Source organism: Epinephelus lanceolatus, chromosome 10, assembly GCF_041903045.1.
Source record: "Epinephelus lanceolatus isolate andai-2023 chromosome 10, ASM4190304v1, whole genome shotgun sequence".
In the NCBI taxonomy this organism is placed as follows: domain Eukaryota; kingdom Metazoa; phylum Chordata; class Actinopteri; order Perciformes; family Serranidae; genus Epinephelus; species Epinephelus lanceolatus.
This window is the reverse complement of record NC_135743.1, coordinates 16,923,113-16,947,493: the sequence shown is the minus strand read 5'-3', so window position 1 is coordinate 16,947,493 and position 24,381 is coordinate 16,923,113. Positions and strand designations below refer to the sequence as shown.

The following is a 24,381-nucleotide window of genomic DNA, read 5'->3' as shown; positions in this document are numbered from 1 at the left end:
TCAAGCACCAGGCAGCAAAGGTTCTGCCAGAGCCTATAAATATTTTCTACCGAACACAGAGAAAGACGAAAGAAGAAAGTTCATAGACACCCCGAGACTTCATTAAATCCTGCTCTTCTTTTACAGCACTGAACAGCGGATTCTGGTCTGAATGAAAAATTTCACTGTGAGACGGATGTGAGAGAGAAGCCTCCTTTGGTCCTCGTTAAGCGGCCATGAAGATATTCAGCCGTGTTTGAGGTGTGTGCTGAAGGTCCTTGAAGTCATGGGAGTCAAGTGAGAACTGAATTCACCGTGCTGCTTAGAAATCTTGAAACAAAAGTGAGACCATGTCAGAAACAGGGATGACAGTTTAAAGAAAGTGTCACTGAAACACACCACCGCCATACAACACTAAGAATACCAACATGCTAACTGTCTCTGTTCACACGTCTGATATAATCAAACTGTGGAAGTGCAAGATTTCATCAGTCAAGGTCAAAAACATTTTCACTGACATTTGCAGTAGCATGGTTTCCATAACAACCGTTCTGATTTCATCACTCTGAACTCTTGCTTCCAGAGTTCACTGATCTGCCCGACTCCACTTCAGAGCATAACGAGAACATCATTTAATTAATCCCTCCATGAAAAGGTTTCATTCAGCGCTGATGCAAATCCTGCGACTCACACCTGATAAGCAACTGTGAGTTTTCATATTCAGAACATTTAGTTAGCAACATTATTATGCAGAGGGGAAACAGGCCTTAGAAAACACCCGCAAGTGAAACAGCAGTGTTGATTTGTTAGTCTCAACACCTGAGCTCAACGCAGACTCAACAAGTGTTCTTATCCTCAGCACACTGCTCTCCATGCTGATGCATTTCACTTCACTTTCACCTCAAACTCTGAAATTTGTCTTATGTCTCAGGACGTCAAGTGTTTCACATACATGCACATAAATACAGAACATTTATCCAAACAGCAAAACCATGTTACAAATCACATCAGACACTGTGGGAAGTGGATGCAGTGACAAATTAATCATTCCTATTATGTTAAGCGCTGGACCCAGGTACAGGTACATACTCTGATGTAATAGTGTGACAGACTGAGAAACAAAAGAGCTCCTCAACCTGTTGGGAGTCTGAATCTTCTGTGTAATGGCAATAGCATGGCTGATAACGGATAGCATCAACAGCATGAGAAGAATCAGTTGTATAAGCCAGGATTACACAACAAAATCCTCTACATGCATCTTCACTGTATTAGCACATTTCCTTATTACTGTATTCTGCAGTCGTGGTAGAAGTACTCCTCCTTTACTGAGGTAAAAGCACCACTACCACACTCCAAGTTACAAGTCATGCATTCAAAATGTTACATGGTTAAACTACAGATGCGATCTCAGCTAAATGTAGGTAAAATATCAAAAGTATAAGTGCTCATTATGCAGCATTATTTCACATTTTATTTTTATTATTCACTTGATAATGATGCACTGTAGGTTTTAATCATTCATTCACTCATTTTCCATAACTGCGTATCCTGTTGGGGGTCGTGGGGGGGCTGGAACCTATCCTAGCCGACACTGGGGGCGGGGTACACCCTGGACAGGTCGCCAGACTATCACAGGGCTGACACATAGAGACAGACAACCATTCACACTCACACTCACACCTACGGACAATTTAGAGTCACCAGTTAACATGCATGACAATGCAGTGTATTTCTGTAGCATTGACATACATACAGAATTTCAATTTCATATGTGGTTTAGGGTGGAGCAAATTAAAAAGAATTATTTTATATATTTTTGATTAGTTTCATTCACTTTATCATGATGCACTATAGTTTTTAAGATTATAAGTTTCTAAACTCTAATTCTAAAAAGTAACTAAAGCTGTCAAATAAATGTAGTGAAGTGAAAGGACAATATTTGCCTGTGAAGTGTTGTTGAGAACCTGGATAAAATATCTGCACCTGTTTTTCTTCTGGACTGTGGCCAGACCTGTGAAGCAGCTGCTTGTCTTCTATTAAAGGAATACTTCAGCCACAAAATTACCACTCGTAAATCAGTGAGTCACACTGTGTTACCTTAATTTGTGAAGAAAACTTTTCTTTCTTTGCATGCTTCCGCGGTGAACTGCAACTACGTTGTTGCTAAAGTGGTCCCCAATCGATCATAAACTAATATGTCCGCAGAGGCATGCGAGAGAAACAAAGTTTTCTTCATGAATTCAAGGTAACACGGCACGGCTAATTGGTTTACAAATAGCTGAAGTGGTCCTCTAAGTACATTTTGCTAATAATACCTCTGCAATTGTACTAACTAGTAAATGCAGGACTTAAATTAGTTATGGATTTTTTATTGCATTGTTGTACTTCTATTTGGGCTCTGCAAAGGATCTTAAAACACTCAGAGGTACTTGAGAAACTAGAGATTGGCAGAATAGGAAAAAGCTAAAAATCTATGTTGTTTCGGACTCAAACACATAATCAGTTGTCATTTTTGGTATGGAAATTCCATCTCTACTGGATCACTTTTTGGCCGTAGACATGCTGTGTGGTAATTTGACTGAACACATCGCCGTATAAACAAAGCATTTTCTCTGTGTACACAGGTTAATAAATAAACATGCTGTTTTAATGTCATTATGACTTCCCTGCTGTGCTTGAGTAAACACGGCTCACTAATTCAGGTATAACTCAATCACGAATGTGACACAGGAACAGTTTCATCACTTTATTAATGAGTTTAATTATTTATACCAACAAACAAAAACCGTCTCTCTCCCTCCATCCCTCTCTCTTCATCATCTCCTTTATCCAACCGTTCTGTTCCCAACAATGACATTTTACCCCCCAGACAAGGGTGATAAAAGAGCGAGGTCACGGCAAATTAAAAACAAAGTGTGACAGATCAGAAGGTGGAAAAAAAAATTAAACATTAAAATAGCACATTTAGTCAGCTCTTCATTTAGGAAAAAAGTCAGGAGTACTGAGGATGATGTCCACGGTCTACCAGCACACACACATACACACACACATACATTCCCTGCAACTGTGCTCAAGAAACTCACCAAGTATCTGAGAAGCATACACACCGTACTGACAGGACGGACCTGTCACACTCATACGACACACAGTAAGCAAAAACAGGAGACGGTCGGACACAGGAGATGATGCATGTCAATGGACAGATTCATTATTTCCTCCAGACACACTCACACACTCACTCACACACACACACAGAGGGTGATCCGTACTCTCTCCCGACACTACGACCCCACAGATCCAGAGGCTTGTAACATTCCCTTCACATTGAAGTTAAATGGAAAACTGGAGTTCCACCTGTTGGCTAACATGTGCACCTGCATACACACAAGACCACTGATTGGAAAGCACACACCAACGTCTGGATCTTAGTACAGTATCTTGGATGTGAAAATCGTTTACATGTGACATTGCTTGACTAAAATTTGGAATATTTAAAAAACAAAAAAAACCAAAAAAAACCCAAAACTTAATCCCTTGACTGTACCACCCCAGTGGAAAAAGAAAAGTCCCCCACCCCACCCCCCCAAAAAAGACACAATACAATAAATAAAACAGTAATGACAACATTTATGGGGGAAAAGGGAAAGTCGTAAAGAAAGAAATGGAGGGAGAGAGAATAAAAATGAAACATTTTGTTCTGTTTTTCCCCTCCTGAACCAGGGACTGAAATGAAATCGTATTTACAGACTGCGACTGAGGATAAACAGTCCGGCCGCTGCTGCGCCGGTCTACTAGAGAAAAAAAATTACAAGAACAACAATATAATAACAATAATAACAAAAATAACAAAATAAAATAAAATAAAAGGTACTTGATATTTACAGTTTAGCAGTGAAAAAAGGAGGAAAGAGGGAAGCAGAAGGCAGAGGGAGGAGGACGAAGAGGAATGAAAGGGAGGCTCCAAAAGCTGTTGGGTTTCAGGGGTCTGAGCGTTCCTCTCTGGTCTGGTTATTACTGAGATTAGAGGAAGTAATATAGCGTGGTCAACTTGGGCTGAACATGCACGTTTGTGTTGTGGAAGAAAACTGGTTCATGCCGCCAGTGGACTGTTGAGGCTGAGTAAATCATTCACGATCAGTTCCCAGAGCCACAAGAAGAACATGATATGAGCGTCACACAGGCAGGCTGTTTGGGAAGGACCAAAGAGGGTTTCAACAAATCCTTAAGACAAACCAAATTCATTCAGAGTCGTCCTCCTGCACAAACAATAACTGTGTCTACAAGCTGAAATGATAATGACGAACCGAGTGAGCAGCAGAAGCGGCCAGTAGTCTCTCTGAACCCTGTGCACCTGATTCTTCAAACATAATCAAGTCGATAAGAACCTCAACACCGTAAGGTGACATAATTAATGAGGTGATTTTCACCCTACAGTGCGAGGCAACTGTGTTTATGACATGTGAGACATCACTGAGGCTTCTATATGAGATGCAACAGCTGGACAGTACATGTAACTCGTCCCCTTTGCTTCCTCTCTGCTCCCTTTGGAGATGTGCTATAACATGAAACGCTTGGTTTCCAGCTTAACCAATGACATAAGCTTATACTGAAGAGACTGAAGAAGTGCACTCTGCTCCCTCTCATTCACATAAAAGGCAGTCGATATTCAGAAAGAAACTTTAAAGACAGGCTGTGGTGCCCTCCTTTGTAATAAAATTTAAAACCACCTCTTATCTAAAATGAGCCAAAATCGTTTTGTTTGGTATCAAACTGGGAGATTTAAAAAAATTCCACACCATCGGATCGGGCAACCTGACAATACTTGAGTAAAGTTCAGGGTATGGAGTGACAGAGAAGCCACTCATCTACACAGTGGGTTGTACGATCAAACATGTACAGTACAAGTGTCCCATTTTTGACCCCACTAAGGTTGATTGTCAATATTAGTCAGGCCTTACACACGGCCCTCATTCTCAACTCCGTAGCCAATCAGGACCCCATTCAATGGCACCACGGCCACACATAAAATACGCTATTGCAAATAAAATGAACATAAAAAGGGATAAAAGTCAACTGTAGATTATAATACAGAAAATCCACATAACATATACAGCCCCCCTCCTCATCTCCCAAACATCCCAACCAATGCTTCTTTACTCCCAACGGGCCAGATGAGGGCCAGCACGGACTTAGAACTGCAGCTTATATTAAGCCCAAGCATGGCCGCCTAAATATCCTTAAAACAACCCCGCAGCTTCCTGAAGCTAGCAGCCACAGAAATCGCTCTCTATATGAAATGGTTAAAATTCAGGGAACATAGCAACGCTGAGTGTTTATGTGGGTGTGTACAGTTACTTCTCTTCTATTTTAAGGGTTTGGAGCCGGGAGGAAGTTTGAGAGGGAGAAGAGCAGAGGAGAGAAAAAGGAAAATGGGGACAACAAAAAGAAAGGATGACAGAGGGATGGATGCTCAGGTGCTGTTGTTGATGGATCCAGGTGCTGAGCTGGGCTGGGCGGTACTGTCTGACACACTGCCCTCTGCAGGAGGAGAGAGGGAACACACGTGTCACCAACACAAGGTTAATCTTGCAGAAAGAACTCACTAGCTTGGTAGATAGTTTGGGATATCAAGTGATTATCATGTGTCTAAAAATAAATATTAATGTCGTTTAGACACATAAAAGTGTAAAACATTTTAAAGTCTGGGCAAAGGCTACTCTTGGGATGGATTTTAAATGGTTCATCGTTTAAGTTGAGACTGAGATAAAGATTAGTTTTTTGTCAGGGTCATACAGGCTAGAAATGCACCATGTGGGCAAAAGAAACTTCCACTCTACTTTTTAAATATTACTGGACAAAATGTTACTTTTACTTATTTTACAAATTCACTAGTAAGGTGGCTGAGACACGTTGAACGAACTGCACATCCAAAACAAACTCAAGCACATTAATAGGGCCATATCATCTTGTTCCCCATGATAATGGTATAATTTTTATTATCATATGAAAAATTCATATCGTGACACTGGCAATAGTTAGACTTGTTGACATAATGATGTCATACTGTTACCCACAGCACCAAGAAGCATGGCTAAAAGCAAAATTTTGCTACAACAGAAGGAAATCGCCGGTTAATTTATATTTAAAGATCCCAGGGTACATTTTTTGAATTTGGGAGCTGTTTAAATGTGTAATTTGTGGTAGATTGTATTTTGTTGCACTATAAATATTGTATATAGCATCTGAATCTCACTTTAAGTTACTGTTGTTAATTACAAACTAAAGAAATTAGATCATTTTTTGTTAAGTTTTTACTGAATATTTGAAGGCAAACTGTAAAACTAGATCACTTATTTTGCAATTCTATGTTCTCAAATTAATAATTGTTTTTTTTTTTTTTTTTTTACTAATTTGTCATATTGTCACAAATATTGTTATCGCAAAAATGCCCTGAAATATCGGGATATTATTTTAGGGTCATATCGCCCACCCGACACATTAACAGAAAACAGAAAGGCAAAAGCCACAATGAAAGTCTACGGGATGTTGACAATGAAACATGTGACTGTTATGACAGGACTATTGTTACCTACACATGTGGAAGAATAATGTTCTTGCTGGTTTAAAAGTTATTTGAAACTTTTGCTTACTATGATATGTTTTGCACCTGTGTTTTCCATTAGTGCCCTTTTTTAAATTTGCACAGTATTTTGGACATACAGTTCGTTCCTACTGTCTCATCACAAGATAAAAAATAAAATAACATAAAACTGAAAAATAATAAAAGAAAGAAAGGAAAGAAAAACGGTCATTGAAAACATGAATAAATGAACAAATAAAACCCAAATGCGATATGGTCCATCAATGAAAAAGACAGCATCAAAAGGAGCTTCATTTTGTGTTACATACCATGTGAGGCAGGCGATGTCTGTGCACGAGCGTGAGGAGGAATGAGTGTGGAGTTCAACTGGGGCTGGATAGACAGCTCTGAGGGGGGAGACAAGGTAAACCAATTTTAATGGCACGTACCGGTACATACTATGGCTGCAGTGACACTGAGTGAAGGTCATCAGAGGTCAAACATGCAGGAGATAAAGGGAAATGCAGAATGACACTGAGGTAAACTGACCAACGGGACTGAAGTTGAAGAGGAGCGGCAGTTCTCGTCCGCTGGGCAGGCGGGTGTTGGGCTGGCGCAGCTCATCGAAGAAGGCGTGCGCACACGCCTCCAAGGGAGACAGCCTAGTCACCGGCGTGTATTCCAGCAGTCGGGAGCAGAGGGCGATGGCCTCTGGTGGGGTACGAGGCTTAAACACCTGACACAGGGGAGACATTTTAAAATTTGGGTTTATGTAAATACAAGACTTAAGGTGCTTTCAGACAGCGAGTGGCAGCGGTAAGGAGAGGGAGGGCAGCTCTTTGCTGCTATATTTTGAGTTTATGATGTCTTCCATCTTGCCGCTGTGGCTCGCCATGTGACCATAGCAACCACAGAAACTGATTTTACTGTAGTGCCCTGAGTTATACACCTCTTCAGACAGAACAGACCAATCAACAACATCAGCTTCAAAGTCTGGTTATTCAGTCTGGGACAATAAATAAACCTTATGATGCTATTTAGCAACAACGTGCTATATCGACTGTCATGTTGTTATTCATTTTCTCTATTTTAAAGCTACAATAACAAATACTGAGCGGCAGCGTCGGTGACTTTAAAACTACATTCAAGGTTCAAGATTATCTTTATCGTCCCACTAGGTGAAGTTTATTTTGCAGGGTTCCCATAAAAACAGAATATAAAAGAAAACGACACATCAACACAATAAATCAGCGAGCTAGAGTGGGGAAATGGAAATTCATACAAGTACACATGTATAAGAGTGCAAGGGAAGTGCAGGCAATGAAGCATGAGTGCTGTTTGCCATTAAGCATATCAATAGCGTTTGGGATGAAGGAGACAAGGAATCTTTTAGTCCTCCTAACGGGTGCCCTGAAACAACATCCTGATGGCAAAAGCTTAAACTCCTTCAGGAGTAGATGGTCCCGGCAGTCAAATATAGCAATAGTGCTTCTAAGGATCTGCTTGTTATAAATGTCCACGAGCTTGGCCTGACAAGACTTCAAAGTCTAGCGAGCTAATGAAAACAAAAAATCTACTTATATTGTCATAAATCATCAAATTCTAGTTTCTTATTTTGATACTTTCCCTTTTCCAAAATAGGGCTGGGTATTGGCACTTTATACGTTTAATGATTCCACTGAAATAAGGTACATCTCCAGAGAAATGTGATCCCATCAGCTCCTTTAACTTGTGCGCTGTAGTTTAGACCTTTTTTGCATCTTCTAATATTGTTGGCTACTACTTTATAACTGCCCATGATTCCACATGGTTCTGGTAATCCATGGTTTCTGGTTGTGGAATGATTCAACTGGCCACACATCCTGACCCTAACAAGATGGTTGCGTGGTTGTGCTTCAGGAAACGGGCAGAGCTGCACTGTAGCCGCCTCTGAATGGTGTATCGCAGGGATCCACAGCAGGAATGAGACAGCACCTTACATTCCCACCGTCACACCAGTGCAAGCAGAATCGAAACGTCTTCAGTCAAATTATACCTGCGTTAGATCTTTTTTGTGCCGGAGGTCTGATCCCAGACTGTCCTGACTCCCTGCTGGATCAGCAAACTTTTTGTTTCTGCTGTCTCTGGAGCTGCTTTCCTCTGAGCTCACAGTCAGTTCAACATCTGCCTGGTTAGCAGGAGCTAACATCCAACACTGAGCCATTAAACAATCCCAACAAACTCACAGAGACACAGAAACTACTCTGCTGTCGTTAAACCTGTTGTTAACCGTTAGGTAATGTTAGCAATGTGATGCCAACAGTTAGCCCTGTCACTATGTGTGTGCAACTGGGTGAACTTTCACAACTGTCCCAGGAGCTCACACTCCAGCAGCAGCAGCAGCTACAAACTATACAGTCTGTAGTGTGGTCAAGTCGAGCATGGTGTATTGACAGAGTTGGCAGTTGAGTGTGCCGAGATGCCACCAAAATGTTCTTTGGTATGGCTGTACTACACGCTACTCCGTATTATGGGTATCAAATGAAGTACTCTCATGGTATCAGTATCGCTTAAAAGGGTAGTGTTAGCATAATTTTTAAGATGAAACCCAGCCCCATTAAGAGCAAAAATGCCATTTCAAAAGATACAAACACTAAAACTTCACACTGATATTTGGATAACAGCTATCCAGGACTATTAATATTCTCCAGTGGTGGAAACATACCTTTGTCCAAGGGTGTGCTTTGATCTGAGGGAATTTGAACTCTGTGTAGTTAGGATTCATCTCCCGGATCTGCTCCCTTGTCGGTGTCCCCAGGACCTGTTAAACAAGAATGAAAAATTAATTTTCATTAATATTAATCACAATCATCGGTATGTCTTCTTGCATGCCTGTACACACAATGTGGAGGACGGATTGTCAGTGCGGGTATTAACACAAATATACTTTGTTATAGGCAGTGCCTAAAGGTAACTTTTCGACTGGTCAGCCAAGCATGTTTTTACCAGCTAAAAAATAAAAAAATACTTTCTTTTGTGTCACATATATATTTGTTTCAGTACATTTCATTGAGATAATGGAGTATTTTGTTGAATAGAAACTTTAAATAAGAGGCCAGAGCAAAATTTGAAGCAAAATGATTTTAATATACTGAACAACTCATCACTACATCCTCAGTAAGCAGTATTGCAGTGCGTATGTCTAGGGCTTGTATTGTAAGAGGTAAGAAGAGGAGGAGTGAACCTGTACTGTGCTGCCATTGATAGTGTGGGAGGCAGTAAAGAGTTTGCCATCTTGGTTCAGACTATGTGGCCTCTGCTCTGTGTTTATTATTACCTTCAAAAGTATGGGCACAACTCATAACCCTCAGCTACACATTAGCATCACGGTAACTAGCATCAGACCAGCAGGAAGTGGTATTTTCACAGATCAGCTTATGTTCTGCACCGTAAAGAATGATTTAAAACTAGGAGCGTTCAAGATGATCAGCTCGCAGCACTGTTTAGACGTGCATAAAAACACATTTGCAGTGTATGTGTGTCCTTAAAAGAGCAGCATGCCCCTAAATTACACCAAAACCTGACAGGGCCTGGTTATAGGTAACACAAATGTCATTTGTTGTATTAGGTGTAAAGCTTACATCGTCCTTCTGGATAACTTGTTCCCTATTTAATAATACCTGTATGTTTAAATAAATGTTGCGTCACTGGAAGTTTTCTTTTCCAAAGTTCTTACAAATGTAAAACAGTTTCTTGGTACCTAAAGCCAGCACTGACAGTAGTTTCATTTCCAAACTTTACACCGTGTCTCCTTTCATCTAGCAGCTTGTGCAATCAGTTGGCTGCCTGCCACTGTTTGTGGTATCCCTACTGTACCTTGATGATCTCTACTAGCTGGTCAACACCACTGTCCCCAGGGAATATGGGCTGGCCCAGCAGCAGCTCAGCCAGCACACAGCCGGCCGACCAGATGTCAATGTTGGACGTGTAGTCGGTGGCACCAAAGATGAGCTCTGGGGCACGATAGTACCGTGAGCAGATATAGGACACATTTGGCTCCCCTCGAACTAGCTGCTTTGCACTGGAAGAGCGAGACGAAGCAGAAAAAGACAGTTCAGGAGGGAAATGTCAGTCAATGTGAACCTTTAAGTGTTTGCGTTCACAAAACCATGTAAGCAACCAAGACGGAGAGGTAAGAAAGACATATGAAAGATCAACATAGGGAAAGTCAAGACTGAGGAAGAGACGGCTACACAAACAGACAGCCAACTCAACATGCATGCTGAGACACAGACAGTCACAACAATGAGAAGAATGATAGAGACAGACAGACACGTCCAGAGGCAGAGTCTGGTACTGACCTGCCAAAGTCACAGAGTTTGAGGATGGCCGTCTCTGGGTCCACCAGGAGGTTCTGGGGCTTGATGTCTCTGTGACACACGCCCTGGGAATGGATATAAGCCAGACTGCGGAACAGCTGGTACATGTACACCTGAGGGGGGGACAGAGAGGGTTGGCATGATGCCCGACAATGTTTAATAACTCAGACAGAACCGTACAAATATTCCAAGAAGAAAAGCACAAAAGCATGTGAGGACATTCAAGTTCACTATTGTCATGTGCCAATGTTCAGTCAAGGTTCCTGCAGTGTTCACAAAATTACATTCAAGACATTTTAATACCACACAAAATACACTTTAATACCTCTTTCACGAACAGAGTGGCCAACCTACAAAAGTATGATGACGGACAATTTGGCCTTGAGTTAGCACATTTCTCACTACTTCCCAGCAGTGAACAACAATTCCTAATAAAATAAAATGAATGCAGTCTGGACCAAGATAAGCTGCAGAAAATGTATGAATGGATGGCTCAACCAATTCAACAAGATTAATTCTATTAAATTCATTTACGTTTTCATAAAATTAACACTTGCTCATTACGAGATGATGAGCTCCCCATCTACTGTAATCCACGAAACGGACTGGGCAACATCCTGCAAGTACAAGCCACTGTCGCAAAAATCCCACTTTTAGTTTACAGATGTGTAACAACCTTAACAAAGGCTGCAATCAGACACAAAAACATTTGTAACTTTCATTACTGCCTACATGAGGGCAAGAGAAACTGTCAGACTTTTGCAAATTAATTTAAGACTTTTTTAGGAAACTGAATTCAAGGTTTTTAAAGACTTTTCAAGACCTGCAGATAGCCTGTCAATGAATTACGTTGTATAAATTTGGATACTATGAATTACAATTTCATTGCCGTTTAGGCTGATAGTCTTATGTGACCTCAGCTGACCTGAGCTAAGCTTGAGTCAGCTAAAGCAGTGGTTCCTAACCGACCTAACCTCCTCCACGAGGCCACAAGATAAATCTGAGGGATTGTAGGACAATTATGGCACAGGAAAGATGGAAAGATATTGTTCTGCTGCAAAAATATATGCAATTTATTTTTCAGACTTATCTTTAATTGTTGCTAATTTCTTGTGGAAATTGTAACCACTCACATTTTGTAGACACACATGGGCTGTAGGGCTGCACCCAACTCAAAATGATGTCAGTCAAATCAGATAAGGCTGTTCAATACAAATATTCGTTCCTTTTTCTCCATATAGGCTTTGAGAGTTTGAACAGGTTTCGGTGGGATGTTCAGGGTGACAGCGACGTTGACGTAATATAGTAAACAAGCTGAGTTAGCCTCCTGGGCTAATGTGTGCTAACTATGGTAACGACGGATCGGAAATGTGCAACATTTTTTGCTGACACTAGATATCAGACAAAAGCCAGAGACTGTATCGTATTAAGTTGCTGTGAGCTTAACATTCACCACTTCTAAACAGAAGGCAGAAGATAACGTTATCTCGGACCAAACAAAGACTCTCTTCCTTGGGCAGCAGTGTGAAAACAAGGAGCGCTCACTATATAGCTACACCTGGGACCCCAGATGTAGACTCAGATATCCCCAGACGTACACTGCACACTAACAGACAGAAAAACAAACAAACAAACACATTGACATGATGATTTGAATCTTCAACTTTAAGTGGGCAGCCTTCACAGACTGCGATGAGGGGCTGCAAGCTGCCACTTTTGAGGGATCACAAGCCAAGACTATAGGTCTTGAGTATAGCTGACTGCAGCTGTGTAACTGTACTACACCATCTGGCTCTTGTACTTATCACAAGGTAATGTAATTGCTTTTGGAAAGACAGGAGCATGTGTGTGTGTGTGTCTGTATTTATTTTCGTCATATGCCAGTCACTTCAGTATGTGTCCTGGTTGTGTTTTTGGGTGCACTGTGTAGGTGCGTGTTGTAAGAAGCAGCTGCGTGGTGTCTGATGCCGCCCGCAGTGGCATGTTTCTACAACAAAATAACACGGGTGAAAAATTCCCCCTGAATACGCACAACTATCCTCATTCAACCCCTGTTTGACATTTGTCTACACATTCTAGGTCAATGAAGTCATTCTCAAATCAAAATTGCTCACACAGTGAGTTCACATCCATTTGATGTGTCTGTGGAATGCAGACGGTAAGCATCTTAATATGAAAAATCACTGTCATCATCACCATTATCATCATTATTACCCGCATGATGAAGTGACAGCAGGCTGGCCACAGATTACTAAATGAGTACAGACAAGATGACTGAGGGATGAGAGATGATGTTTAAAAAAGGGGGGCAGAGGGAGAAGAGGAGGAGAGGGGTGAGGAAGACCCAGGGGACAGGGAGAGGGGGGGAGAAGACCCCCAGAAACGCTGTGATGGAAGTGTGTCGCTGGAGGACGGAGGGATGACAGAGGAGAGAGAAAGAGAGGGATCAGTATGCGTCTCAAAGCCACAGGGGAGCAGCAGGCTGAGGAAGGGAAATGGGCCATGAGACAGCTATAATGTCCTCTCTGCTGCTACAGACACAGTAAACACACAAATACCCTCTCTAAAATGAGCACCCTTTTAGACACGGAACCAAGTGTATTGCAAACAGATTAATTCCCATGGGTCCATCCTTCCCTTTCTGCTCTCATAATCCTTAAACAGTGAGCCGTCTGTGAAACACAGAGAAATACTTGGCTGGTTGTTGCGTCTACAGGCGATTACTGAACAACATTTTATTTTCCACTGAATTTCGTTAAAAATCACTCAATAATTGATGAACCTCAATTCAAAGAGACTAGGATGAAATATTTAAATCCAATCCCAGAGAGGGATAATGACCAAGCATGGAGAGTGGTGACTCATCGTGAATGCAAAAAGTGCAAATGTAACCCATTAGTCTAAGTGGATATATCAGCTATGGCATGTCGGAGTTGCAGATTGTGACTTTGAGTCTCATCTTTTAAGGATTAAATATTTACAGTTAATAGTATACTTTAAACCATCAAATCACCAAGAGCACAGATCTCTAACTTATGAAGCAGCTGCCTTTCAAACAGATCGTAATGTATTTGTCTTCTGTGTGGTTCCTACAAAGCTGCATGTTCAGCAGTCTAGATGTCAGGGGTTCCCAAAACGAATGAATGCAGTATTATGAGTTACAACTAAAATGCATTTTAGATACATTAATCCCAAATCACTGGTCAAATGAACCCAGAGAATGTCCACTTAATTTATATTCTGTCCTTTTTTTAGGATGAACAAACAGAGTTGAAAACATATCAGCAAGCCTTGTGGACCAGAGGTTTTTCTTTGTCCATTATTTTGACGGACAAGGTCGTAAAAAATGTCATCATAATCTCTTATTACCCGTCATTTCAGTTTCATCTTTAAATAATAATAATAAGACATAGTTAGCTGAATTTAATTTTCATTCATTCATTTTAATTGTGTAACTTATAGAGTACACATATTTTAGGGTGTAGTACCATTTGTTTAAGTACCGCATCACACCTATGACAAGCAGGCATGCATGTGCATACTTAAGTCGTGGCTCATTTTGACGGTTATGTAACCACTGTTCCTACAGCGTCAAGTTTACATAGACCTATATTAGTCAAATATAACTATAAAATGAAGGGAGGTTTTGCTGTTTTGTCATCTTTGCTGATTAACAGTTAGATAGCTACAGACTGAGAAAAAATTAATTCGCTGTGCCGAATGCTGGCAGCTACCGGCAACTTTTGAAGTGGAGTGTTTTCTTGCATGTTATGTAATGCAACACACCTTAAATATCAATATGATAACTTTGCTCGTTCCATCTGATTTTGTTGTCTCTTGCAGGACACAGGCTTTAGTGATGACTGGATCTTCAAGTGCTTAAAAAATGTTGTGCTGTGCTCCGTAGCACTACACCCGTGTTTATAGAGCCATGGCGAGAAAAGATGAACAGAGACACGAACCGTGCAAAGTAACTGCAGTTATGTCAGCAGTCAGCCGCTGTGACATTTTACAATGGTATGTAGCAATGGATACCAATTGGACAGGGGTGTGAATTACTGTAAGTTACAGTTGAACAGCCTTACTGTTCTAATCTGTCAAAATGATGGACAGCCTTCACATGTTCAGTCAATGACGGGAAAAATTCAATTTACGAAATCTCTGTCGTGGACTTCTCATACCAAAGTAGTACGTCATCTCTGAATTATTGACTTGAATAAACTTTGCCTCTAGGGTGAAATGCCCACATATACACTCAGCTGTGTGTATGCACATGTTTTGTGTGTACCCACCTTAACATAGATGATAGGGATGGTGGTCTTGGCCTTGTTGAAATGCCGAGCCACCCTGTACACTGTCTCGGGGACGTAGTCCAGCACCAGATTCAAATACACCTCATCTTTCTGGAAAAGAGGAAAAAAACTTTATCAATAAGAGCGAAAAGTGAACTATGGTATGAAACCAACCAATCTAATAAAATGTTCTGTTGTAAATTGGGAGAGTAAGTAAACAAAAAATAATTATTGTGTCTGTATGCAGTGATTAGCTGTATGATTGAAAATTGCTTTTAAAAGGACAATATGAAACATTCATCTGTTGCTCTGGACTTATTATCTTTAATGAATATTTGCTGCAAACAATGATTAAGTAAACAATTACTGCTGCTGCAGCTCACTGACAACATTTGGTCATTTTCAGTAAAAAATGAAACCACATCTATCATGATGAGTGTGAGCCCAGTCAGTAAATATTCTGGGGTAAAATGAAGTGTGAACAATATCTGACTCAAATACTGGGGAGGATATTCAGGCTTTCTGACACCAATGTAATGCTTCATTCATAAACTATCACATCTTTTGCTATAAAATAGGATGCACAAATGTCTGCTTTTTACAGCGGCTGAGTTAGAAGACGATGACAAAATGTAGTGCGCGCTGTTGCACATTGCTTACATATAAAAATGCACCTTGATCTGAGGAATCCTCGGACACAAACATTGTGTTTCTGCAGTGTACAGTTCAGAGGTTATGGATCAAAAGCTGATACAGCTCAAGTTTTCTCAGATGCAGACACATTTAATACAAAAGCAAACCACAATAATAATCTGAGGAATTCAGCAAACATGCTTGAAAGTAAAGAGTGTGAATTAAATGCACAACTAGAAGGGCACTCAAGGAGCACAGACCTCCGCCAAGGCCAATAGTCCAGTCTTCTATGATATGCAAATCTGGATGCATTTCCAAAATTGTTAGAATTATGTCAAAATATAGTTTGCCCAGCTGACACTTCAACATCTCAGCTGTGCATCTGAACTGGAACTGTTTCACATACTTTAAATACACTTGTGAAAACCAGAAAACACAACTTATAATGTACATTATGTAGGAATACCAAATGCTTGGACTGAAGTAACATCATGAAGATGGCAGCTTGTTATCAAGAATGGTTGTCATGAAAAACTGTCACAGCGTTCACAAGGACAACATTTCTACTTGAGTCAAATTTGAATTAAATCTCTCTGGTGGAGTTTATTTCAAACAATTTACATTTGGATATGAGTAAGAGTGTAATTAGTTGCATAATATGTGTGTATTTAAGTTTCCATAGCCACACCTTAGTTTGGGAAAAGCGTTGTTAAAATCATGGCAGTGTTACAATTGTACCGGTTCTCCCATGAAATCACTGTCCCCGGGTGTTTGCCAACTACGGCTTTGTGCGTGAAGTTGGAGCAACATGTGTAGGCTACCCCAGAGGATTACTGGTACCTGTGAATGTGGACTGTGATATAGCTTCATTTTATTTCCACAACTGAATATGTTTTGTCACTTGTGAACTATCCAAAATTGAATTGGTCTTCCAAGTTTCAAGAAAATCAGACCAGTAGTTTTTCCAGTAAACCTGCTAACGAACAAAGAAGCCGAACCGAGCACAGAACAAAACCTCCCTGGCGGAGATAATAAAGACCGGGATCAACTTGTCTGAAATATGTCTATGAATCATCCTTGATGCATGCGCCATTAAATGGCTGGGTGTGGAGGCAGAGCACATCATCTCGAAACTTGATTCCTGCTGCAATGTCAGTGCATACACACCTTCTCTCCACTGGAGTAGAAGAAGTAACGTAGCCTCACAATGTTGCAGTGGTCCAACTTTCTCATAATTTGCAGCTCCCTATTCTGCAATAAGGAAAGGGAAAAGGGAGAAGGAAGAGAAATGCAAACATTGTGAATTGTAAAAAAAAGTGAGGTCTGTAATTTAGGACATTTAACATCATATTCTAATCTACAGCATCATTTGCATCTACTAAAAGCCACCTCATCCTTTATTTTAGAGGCAAAGTTAACAGCTTTACTGTAATTATCTGACTGAGTGGGCCTGTCTAAACATACCTTAAACCTCTTGTCTTGGAGAACTTTCTTAATCGCCACCATCTCCTGGCTGTCGATGAGGCGAGCCTGGTAGACCACTCCAAAGGAGCCATTTCCTATAACCTTTATGTCTGTATAGGACACTTCCTGCGGGCGATCGGGGCCCTGGCCAGGTGTGGCTACCACTGTCGTCACCTTGCCACTATCTCCTGTGGGAGAGAGTACAAACATGCCTTGTTAGAAAGAAATGACTACAACTCTGTCAAGAAATGTGACTTCACACTAATGTTACATATCTACTGTTTAAAAAGTGGAAATGATAATAAAGAACAACCATATTTTTAATGCATAAAGGGATATTTAAACATGTGAGAAGCACAGTTACATGACCCTCTCCAGTTCAGCCTAAGTGTGCCTGCGACAGACAAGTTAAACATCAACAAGCCCTCCCTCCTTCTCTAAATGGTTGTGACCTATGTGGTGGCTCCCCAGACACACTCCACTGGCTGGTAATGAGCTCCTAATGCTTCCCACAGCACTTTCCTGCTGCTCCCCTGGGTGAAACTAGTCCAAGCCCTTTTCATGCTGGAGACACACATATGATAGAGGTCTACTCGACCCATGTTCAACCCCAGTTAGACCCAATTATATGAGACTGTGGTCAAATATCCTTTTTCCAACATGATCAGCGTGTTTATGTAGGTTGTCTAAATGCGGGAAAACTTGCTAAACATATGTGATAGAGTCCTTTTTTCATTGCCAATATACCAGAGCTGGGCACACAGCTTTACAGCAGATGAGTATGCATTGTTTTTTTTTTTTTACTAGTGTGTCACACACGCACCGGAAAACAGGGGTAGTAAACGGCAGGATGGAGGCCAGTGAAAATATTACAGTGATTGGTTCTTTTTTATATCTCTTACTTATTTAGTCTCTCTTTCAAACTGTGTGCTGACTAATTCAGAACAATGCTCGAGCACTGCTTGGACAAAGACGGACGACTGTCGTGGCGGTGCATCACAGTATGGTGCTGGAAAAGGGGTGAGAATTTGCACATCCACCCTGGTGTCACTTTTCTATTACTGCCAATCAAAGCTGGAACCATAATTACTGTGACTACTACAGAGTCATGTATCTTAGGAATGAATGCAGATAGGAAAGGTAGATGTTTGTGGGTTTTTGTCCTGTGGTAAAGAGGCTAAAAAGTAACCCCTTGTTGTCACAGATAGAGACAAGAGTCTACAACAGTATTCTAAACATGCAACAGCTATAGCACAAAATTACTTGTATAATTTCCAAATAAATGAACCAATAAAATCAGTTTTAGTCTTCTCCGCCGGCCAAATTTCTCCGCCCCTGGCTTATTCATGGAAAGTTGGCTAAATGTTGCCTGAACTCTAATGACATAAAATTAAATTCTCGTTCCAAAAGTAGTGCCTGGAGCTGGTCCCTGCATCCCACGTTTAATCCACTTCAGGACAAAAGTCTCAAAGGCAGGCTGGGGTGGGGGTGGGGTGGGGGTGGGGGTGGGGGGGGGGGGGGGATGTGTGTTGATCTGTTCAGATTGCAGATTTAACCTGCGGTTCTGTGTCAATCCGAAATGAGCATTACAGTCTCAATCACAGTTCCAGCTCAGCACCTCTGCAATTGCAATTACCTCAATGTCCCCATTTCAATAATATAGATTTACCCCAGGGACAGGTTGATGTAATCTCTGTGTAAGGGCTAGTTAAGCACATAGTTGGATTTTGTAGAATTTTGTCACATGCTATAGATGTTCTGTTGGTATTCATTAAACTTCTACATTCAAATACATTTTGAATGGTGCATTATTATTTGCTATTATGCTTTTTTTTAAGAGCTAAAGCACAGGTACGTGTATTATTATTTATGTCAGAATGCTTGACCTTGTGAAAATCAGACAAAATGGGATGTTCAACATCTAACTGTAACTGACAGCTCTAGTTAGGGTCAAGTAGCTGCTCAGTGTTTTACGCCTGTGCCCGTGTTGGGTCAAGAATGATTTGACAAATCGGCACCAGAAGCAATGACACTGGGAGGGAAAGAACAGCAGAGAAGAGGCCCATTGCCAAAAGGCTTGTCAGAGCCTGTGATAAAAATTGCATGGACAGTAGCACACCCAAAAGTGCTACCATTTCCAGGGCTTGCTCACTTCGCCTGTCTCAACAGGACCCCTCCTGATCTCTAGTTGGTCTCTTAGTCTCAAAATGGAGTCAGAAAATGAAGCATTTTAGTCTCTTTCGTGGATTGACAAAAAAACTGAGATAGTAATTTGGCTTCATCGACTGCTGTTTGTGCCTGTGTGAAAAACAATTCGTGACTAAATATACTCAAAATTAGATTTCCATCTCCAACTGATTAGTGATGAGAAGAGACAACAGTATACTTTGCTATTTTTTGAAATTTTCCAGCCCAAACTTTTTCAAGGTTATCAGCAAACAGCAGCCGATAGCGTATCCACATGATTGGCCTAGATCTGATCTCTTGCCCTCAGGTCAGCAGGAAATATTCAGCTTTTGAGATCAGTCGCTGTGGTTCCTGCACATTCCTGTTCCCAGCTCCACACAATACAGTGTTCCTCTGTATTTCCTTTTAGCATCACTTTCACTCTCTTTTTTAAACAAGTTAAGTCAGAGGGGAGCACATTAAATATGGAGCAGCTGTGGCATGATAGTCCCTTGAATAATGAATGCAAAGATGAGCACTCTTGCCCAGCTGTCAGTGAATAGCTTTGGTTTCTGTAACGTCAACACAGGCCTGATGAGTAAGAGAAAAGGGATGAGTAGAGTGACTCTCCTCACACCCACACTAATAAGCAATTAGCTTGGAGCTTGTTTGTGAGTGTAAAAACTCAAGCTCACGTTTAACTTGATTAAATGATCAGCAATTGCCTGATAATTCACAAAATATATCTTACCATTAGTGGCCTATAGGTTTATTAAAAAGGCACCTTGACTGATGTTGTGTGGTGATGGATTTACACTAGTATGGTTTGGATATTTGGATAAATCCATACATCCACACAATTCCCCTCCTTCACAATAGAAGATGCTTCAATTGATCAAACATCAAGCAGAATCACATGACACACATACCTCTAATGATCTTTAAATTTGCAGTTTATGTACTAGTGTTGTCAAAAATATTGATTTGTCGATACTTATGGGTTCTAAATATCTGAAATGGCTTCCGTTTTTCCAAAGCGTCGATACGCTCGTACCAGCTGGGCTTTCTTGCTCTTTCTAAGTGTTAATGTTAACTACAGTTATTGTGCTTTTTTTCTGCGGCTTACCGAGAAAAGAAGAGTTGTCGCTCTCATGTTATAGCCTTGTTATATTTCAAAAAAAAATTTAAATTGCATGCCCTCAATTTCAATTTTTCCACATGGTATCAAAAATGGTATTGAATTTGGAAATTTTTTCAAGGTATTGTATCAAAGTTAATAATTCCAGTACTGTGACAACACTGATTTGTTCTTGTTGGTGCCTCACAGTCTCAAGTTGACACTCCTGCAATGCACTGATCCAACTATTAGTCTCCCATAACTGATTCCAATACTTCAACTCAACAGGATCGAGTATGGTGCTCTCTTTTTCCTATATAAAAAATCTATACACAACACTGCGTGGAACTCATTGAGGTCTATCTTATGTAAAGTACCATCAGGCCAGAGATGCTGTGGCACTAAATTCTCAGTCAGAGGCCCACACTCACACAATGGATTTCATAATAACATTAATGAAGAAAATGTATTTAAGTTGGATTGGTCAAGTCTGACTTCAAACCAATGCTAATGCTAAACTAACCCTTAATAAGGTCCGCACCACTAGATCAGTATCTTTGCATCCCTTTTCTTGACCACTTACTGTGCCGTTAATAATATGTTTGAGTGTGAGCTCACGGTTTGCAGGCAAGATGGAGACAACTGGGATTTTAAGGATGTACAACATGAAAACACCTTCAGATTCCAGTCAAATATTTTGACACTTGGGTAACCAGCGGTAGAAAGACACAAATCAGTGTTTAGGAGTAAGTACGCCAACTTTAAAAATAACATGGGTAACAGGGATGGGCGAAATGTTAAAATTTTCAAACTCAGCACCAGCAACTGCCAATATATTTGCACATGTGTGTGGTGGAAAACCAGTGACTTTAACATGGTTTCTCACGTGTAAACACACTGGAATTACAAGGGACTAACTAAACTGAATTAAACTGAAACTATCATGTACAGCAATAAAAGCTAGTGGGGAATGATCACTAAGATTAACATTCTTCTTATTATTTGAACAGGCTATTTTTGGTTTAAATCAATGTCAGACTGTATCTTATTTAGGCAAAGTTTTTGTGTTTCAAAATATGGTATTGAACAGTTTAGATACTGCCAATAAGACTTGGGTATTACATTGACATTAGTTTAAATAATTTCAAATGATACCAAGACCTATGAAAGAAATTGGGACTGATATTTACTCTGCCAGTTTAATCACTTCACATGACTGGCATCATCCCTAAAGGCTCTGATAAACCAAAATGGCTGAATATTTTCGGTCAGTCTCAGCTGGTCTGTAACCTCTTGTTCCCACTGATGACTTAGTGTCTTTTAAAATTGCTGAAGACACCATTTAGTTGTCACTATTACCATATTTTTCTCTTTCTGTTGTCAGACAGCTGAATGGGTATTGAGTAGTGATTCAGTTGTGGCTTGTTAATGCTACCTGTTAATCACCAACAGTTATTCCTTCACTGCTGCACTAAAGCCATTGATCAAATCACTATTATATGCTGCCAAGTTGTCTGACAGCAGTAAATAGAGGTTAATGATGACATCTGTCTTGTGTGACTGGCAGCATTGGCAGAATCACAGAGAGAGTACAGACAGCAGAAAGTAGGCAGCCTTCTTAACATTGCTGCTACACAGCATGTAACCATGTCTGAGCAGGCAGACATCATCCTGCCTCAAGCTCAGTTTCCCCAATGCACATTAAAAATCAGAGCCTGTGGTTTTTGGATTTATCTTCTCCAGGGAGCTTAGTTTTGGGTGTGAAAATAGTCAGGTTAGTTTGGCCAAAAGGTGAGATAGAGAGATAATTTCAGATTTAACCAGCTTAGTGTCGATGTTGGCTAAAACACCACTTTTGTGAGGGTTTCAGTAAGTTCAAGGACCTCTGAGACAAGAAGAGCGCTTAATTCTGAAAACAGTACAAGGGGAAAAGTGAGCTTGTGAATGAGCCAAATCACCTGATGAAGACCTGCTGATTGGCCGCATGAACATGCAAAGACTTACTACAGAGCAGCTTGAGTCGCCTTTGATCTTTGACTTCCATTCATTGTCATTTTGCTCTAAAAATGAATTATTGATAAGTATTACTTTCTATAAGGCCCCAAAATAACTTGTGTTTCTGTCCCATTGTGAAAATGCTATTTGACACAAGAGCTGTGATGCTATTTTCTTCTTCTTCCCAATCTGTCCTCCGCCACACCTCTGTCCAACCCTACAGATCTTTAGCCAACGGCTACCGCTGCATAGCTACATGACCCCTGAGCATTCTGCAAGTTCTTGTCATCACACCACCAAAACCAACTCGTGGGGACTTGGCTGTTGGCAAACCAGGGTTTTCAGTAGAGGCATTGATATAGTGAAGCTAGTTAGCATATTTAAAATCAGCGTATAAGTAGAGGACCTGCTTATGGAAATGATAGCTTCCTCTAAGGTGTACAGAAATGTAATTAATTCAGAACCTCTCTTCCGCAAGGTTGAGCAGGCAATGTGCCAAATAAAGGCTCACCACACTGTTTCCACTGTACTAATTTGACTGTACTATACAATATACTGTAACTATACTATGCTTTAACTCTCATTTTCTTTATGAAAATGACCTTAGGTGGATTTATGTACAGGACCTGCTGTTTAGACCAGTGCATAGATGGTTTCATATCTGCTCAAGTGTAGGCATCCAGGTGAGTACTGAGACTGGGCGAATGAGTCACTATTTGCTGGCTATTAAGAATCTACAATTCAGCAATTTGGGATATTTTCTAATTTTATTTTCCATATCTTCAGGCTACCACAAGACGTATACTAACGCGATCCTGGTCTTGAGCAAGATCAGACTAGACCGGGGACGACGCCTAAAAAGTTAAACCAGATAATTTCAACCTACTCTTTCCAAACGTTAGCAAGCTAACTTACTGTAGCTAGCTTCCACATCTGACATTAATGACGAATATACTGGAGCGGCGGCTAACACCAACTCTGTTCTTGGGTTACAGTGCAAAAATACTGGTTAGGTAATGTTGCCGAAAACATTTACATAACGTAATTTACCGTCGAAATATCACCGGCTTAGCTCCAAGCTTGCAGCCAGCAGCTAACGATAATGTTAGCTATGTGGTAAAAGCCCTTGATCGCAATGGATCTTTAATGAAAAACACAGCTAACGTTAGCTGGACAGCTAACCTAAGTTAGCTAACCAGCTAAAAGCCTGCTGGCTAAGGTTAGCCCCGCGACAATGATCGACACTAAGTACACTCCGACACATTCATCTAAAAATAACGCACAAGCCGAGTCTTTGTATTAACGTGTTAAATGGGCTCATGATAGAAATACAAAATAATACTCACTAGGCAGTTTCAAATTCCCAAAGCTCGTCGAGCTGCTTCCACTGGCTTGTGAAGCCCCAGTTTTTCCTGTCGAGCTTCCACCGGCTACTGCTGATCCGGCACCGGCTGCAGCGGATCCGGGAGCTCCGGGAGGCTCAGCGAATGAGCTGGTCCTGGGCCGCCCGCTGCCGCTCATATTTGTGTGAACTAAAGCCGAGGCAAGGTTGGACGTTATTAGCAGCCAGACCGGCACAAACGTAAGCTATTTGTGTATATATTTTAATTTTCGATATAAATATAAACTACACTTACAGCGTTCTGTATAGGTTGCCCGTCTCCCCCTTTCTTCCTCTGTAGAACGGTGATGGTGGGGGGACTGGGGAGTTGACGCACAACGACGTAAAGCTCGCAAGGTGTACTGGGAAAATGAGTTGTTGGGGTCATAGAGTTCAAACTACAGTACTACCGAAAT

General features: G+C 40.8%; 1 protein-coding gene across 1 annotated transcript; it reads right to left on the bottom strand.

The window, feature by feature from the left end:
* Nucleotides 1-2,711: 2,711 nt before the first annotated feature.
* gsk3ab (glycogen synthase kinase 3 alpha b) lies at nucleotides 2,712-24,337 on the bottom strand. Its single transcript, XM_033640778.2, has 11 exons — nucleotides 24,222-24,337; nucleotides 23,931-24,116; nucleotides 17,307-17,494; nucleotides 17,010-17,093; nucleotides 15,210-15,320; nucleotides 10,900-11,030; nucleotides 10,415-10,619; nucleotides 9,264-9,359; nucleotides 7,109-7,295; nucleotides 6,889-6,966; nucleotides 2,712-5,517 (listed from the first exon to the last, which is right to left on the bottom strand). The coding sequence occupies exons 2-11, from the start codon at nucleotides 24,103-24,105 to the stop codon at nucleotides 5,450-5,452; spliced, it is 1,323 nt and encodes a 440-aa protein (XP_033496669.1). The 5' UTR covers nucleotides 24,106-24,116; nucleotides 24,222-24,337; the 3' UTR covers nucleotides 2,712-5,449.
* Nucleotides 24,338-24,381: the final 44 nt, after the last annotated feature.

Excerpts from the sequence above, each read along its gene's own strand:
- gsk3ab (XM_033640778.2), bottom strand. The coding sequence starts at position 24,105 with ATGAGCGGCAGCGGGCGGCCCAGGACCAGCTCATTCGCTGAGCCTCCC. Across the intron at positions 17,495-23,930 it reads TGGGAATTTGAAACTGCCTA|GAGATAGTGGCAAGGTGACG; the intron begins GTGAGTATTATT and ends TCTCTCCCACAG. Across the intron at positions 17,094-17,306 it reads TCCAAGACAAGAGGTTTAAG|AATAGGGAGCTGCAAATTAT; the intron begins GTATGTTTAGAC and ends TCCTTATTGCAG.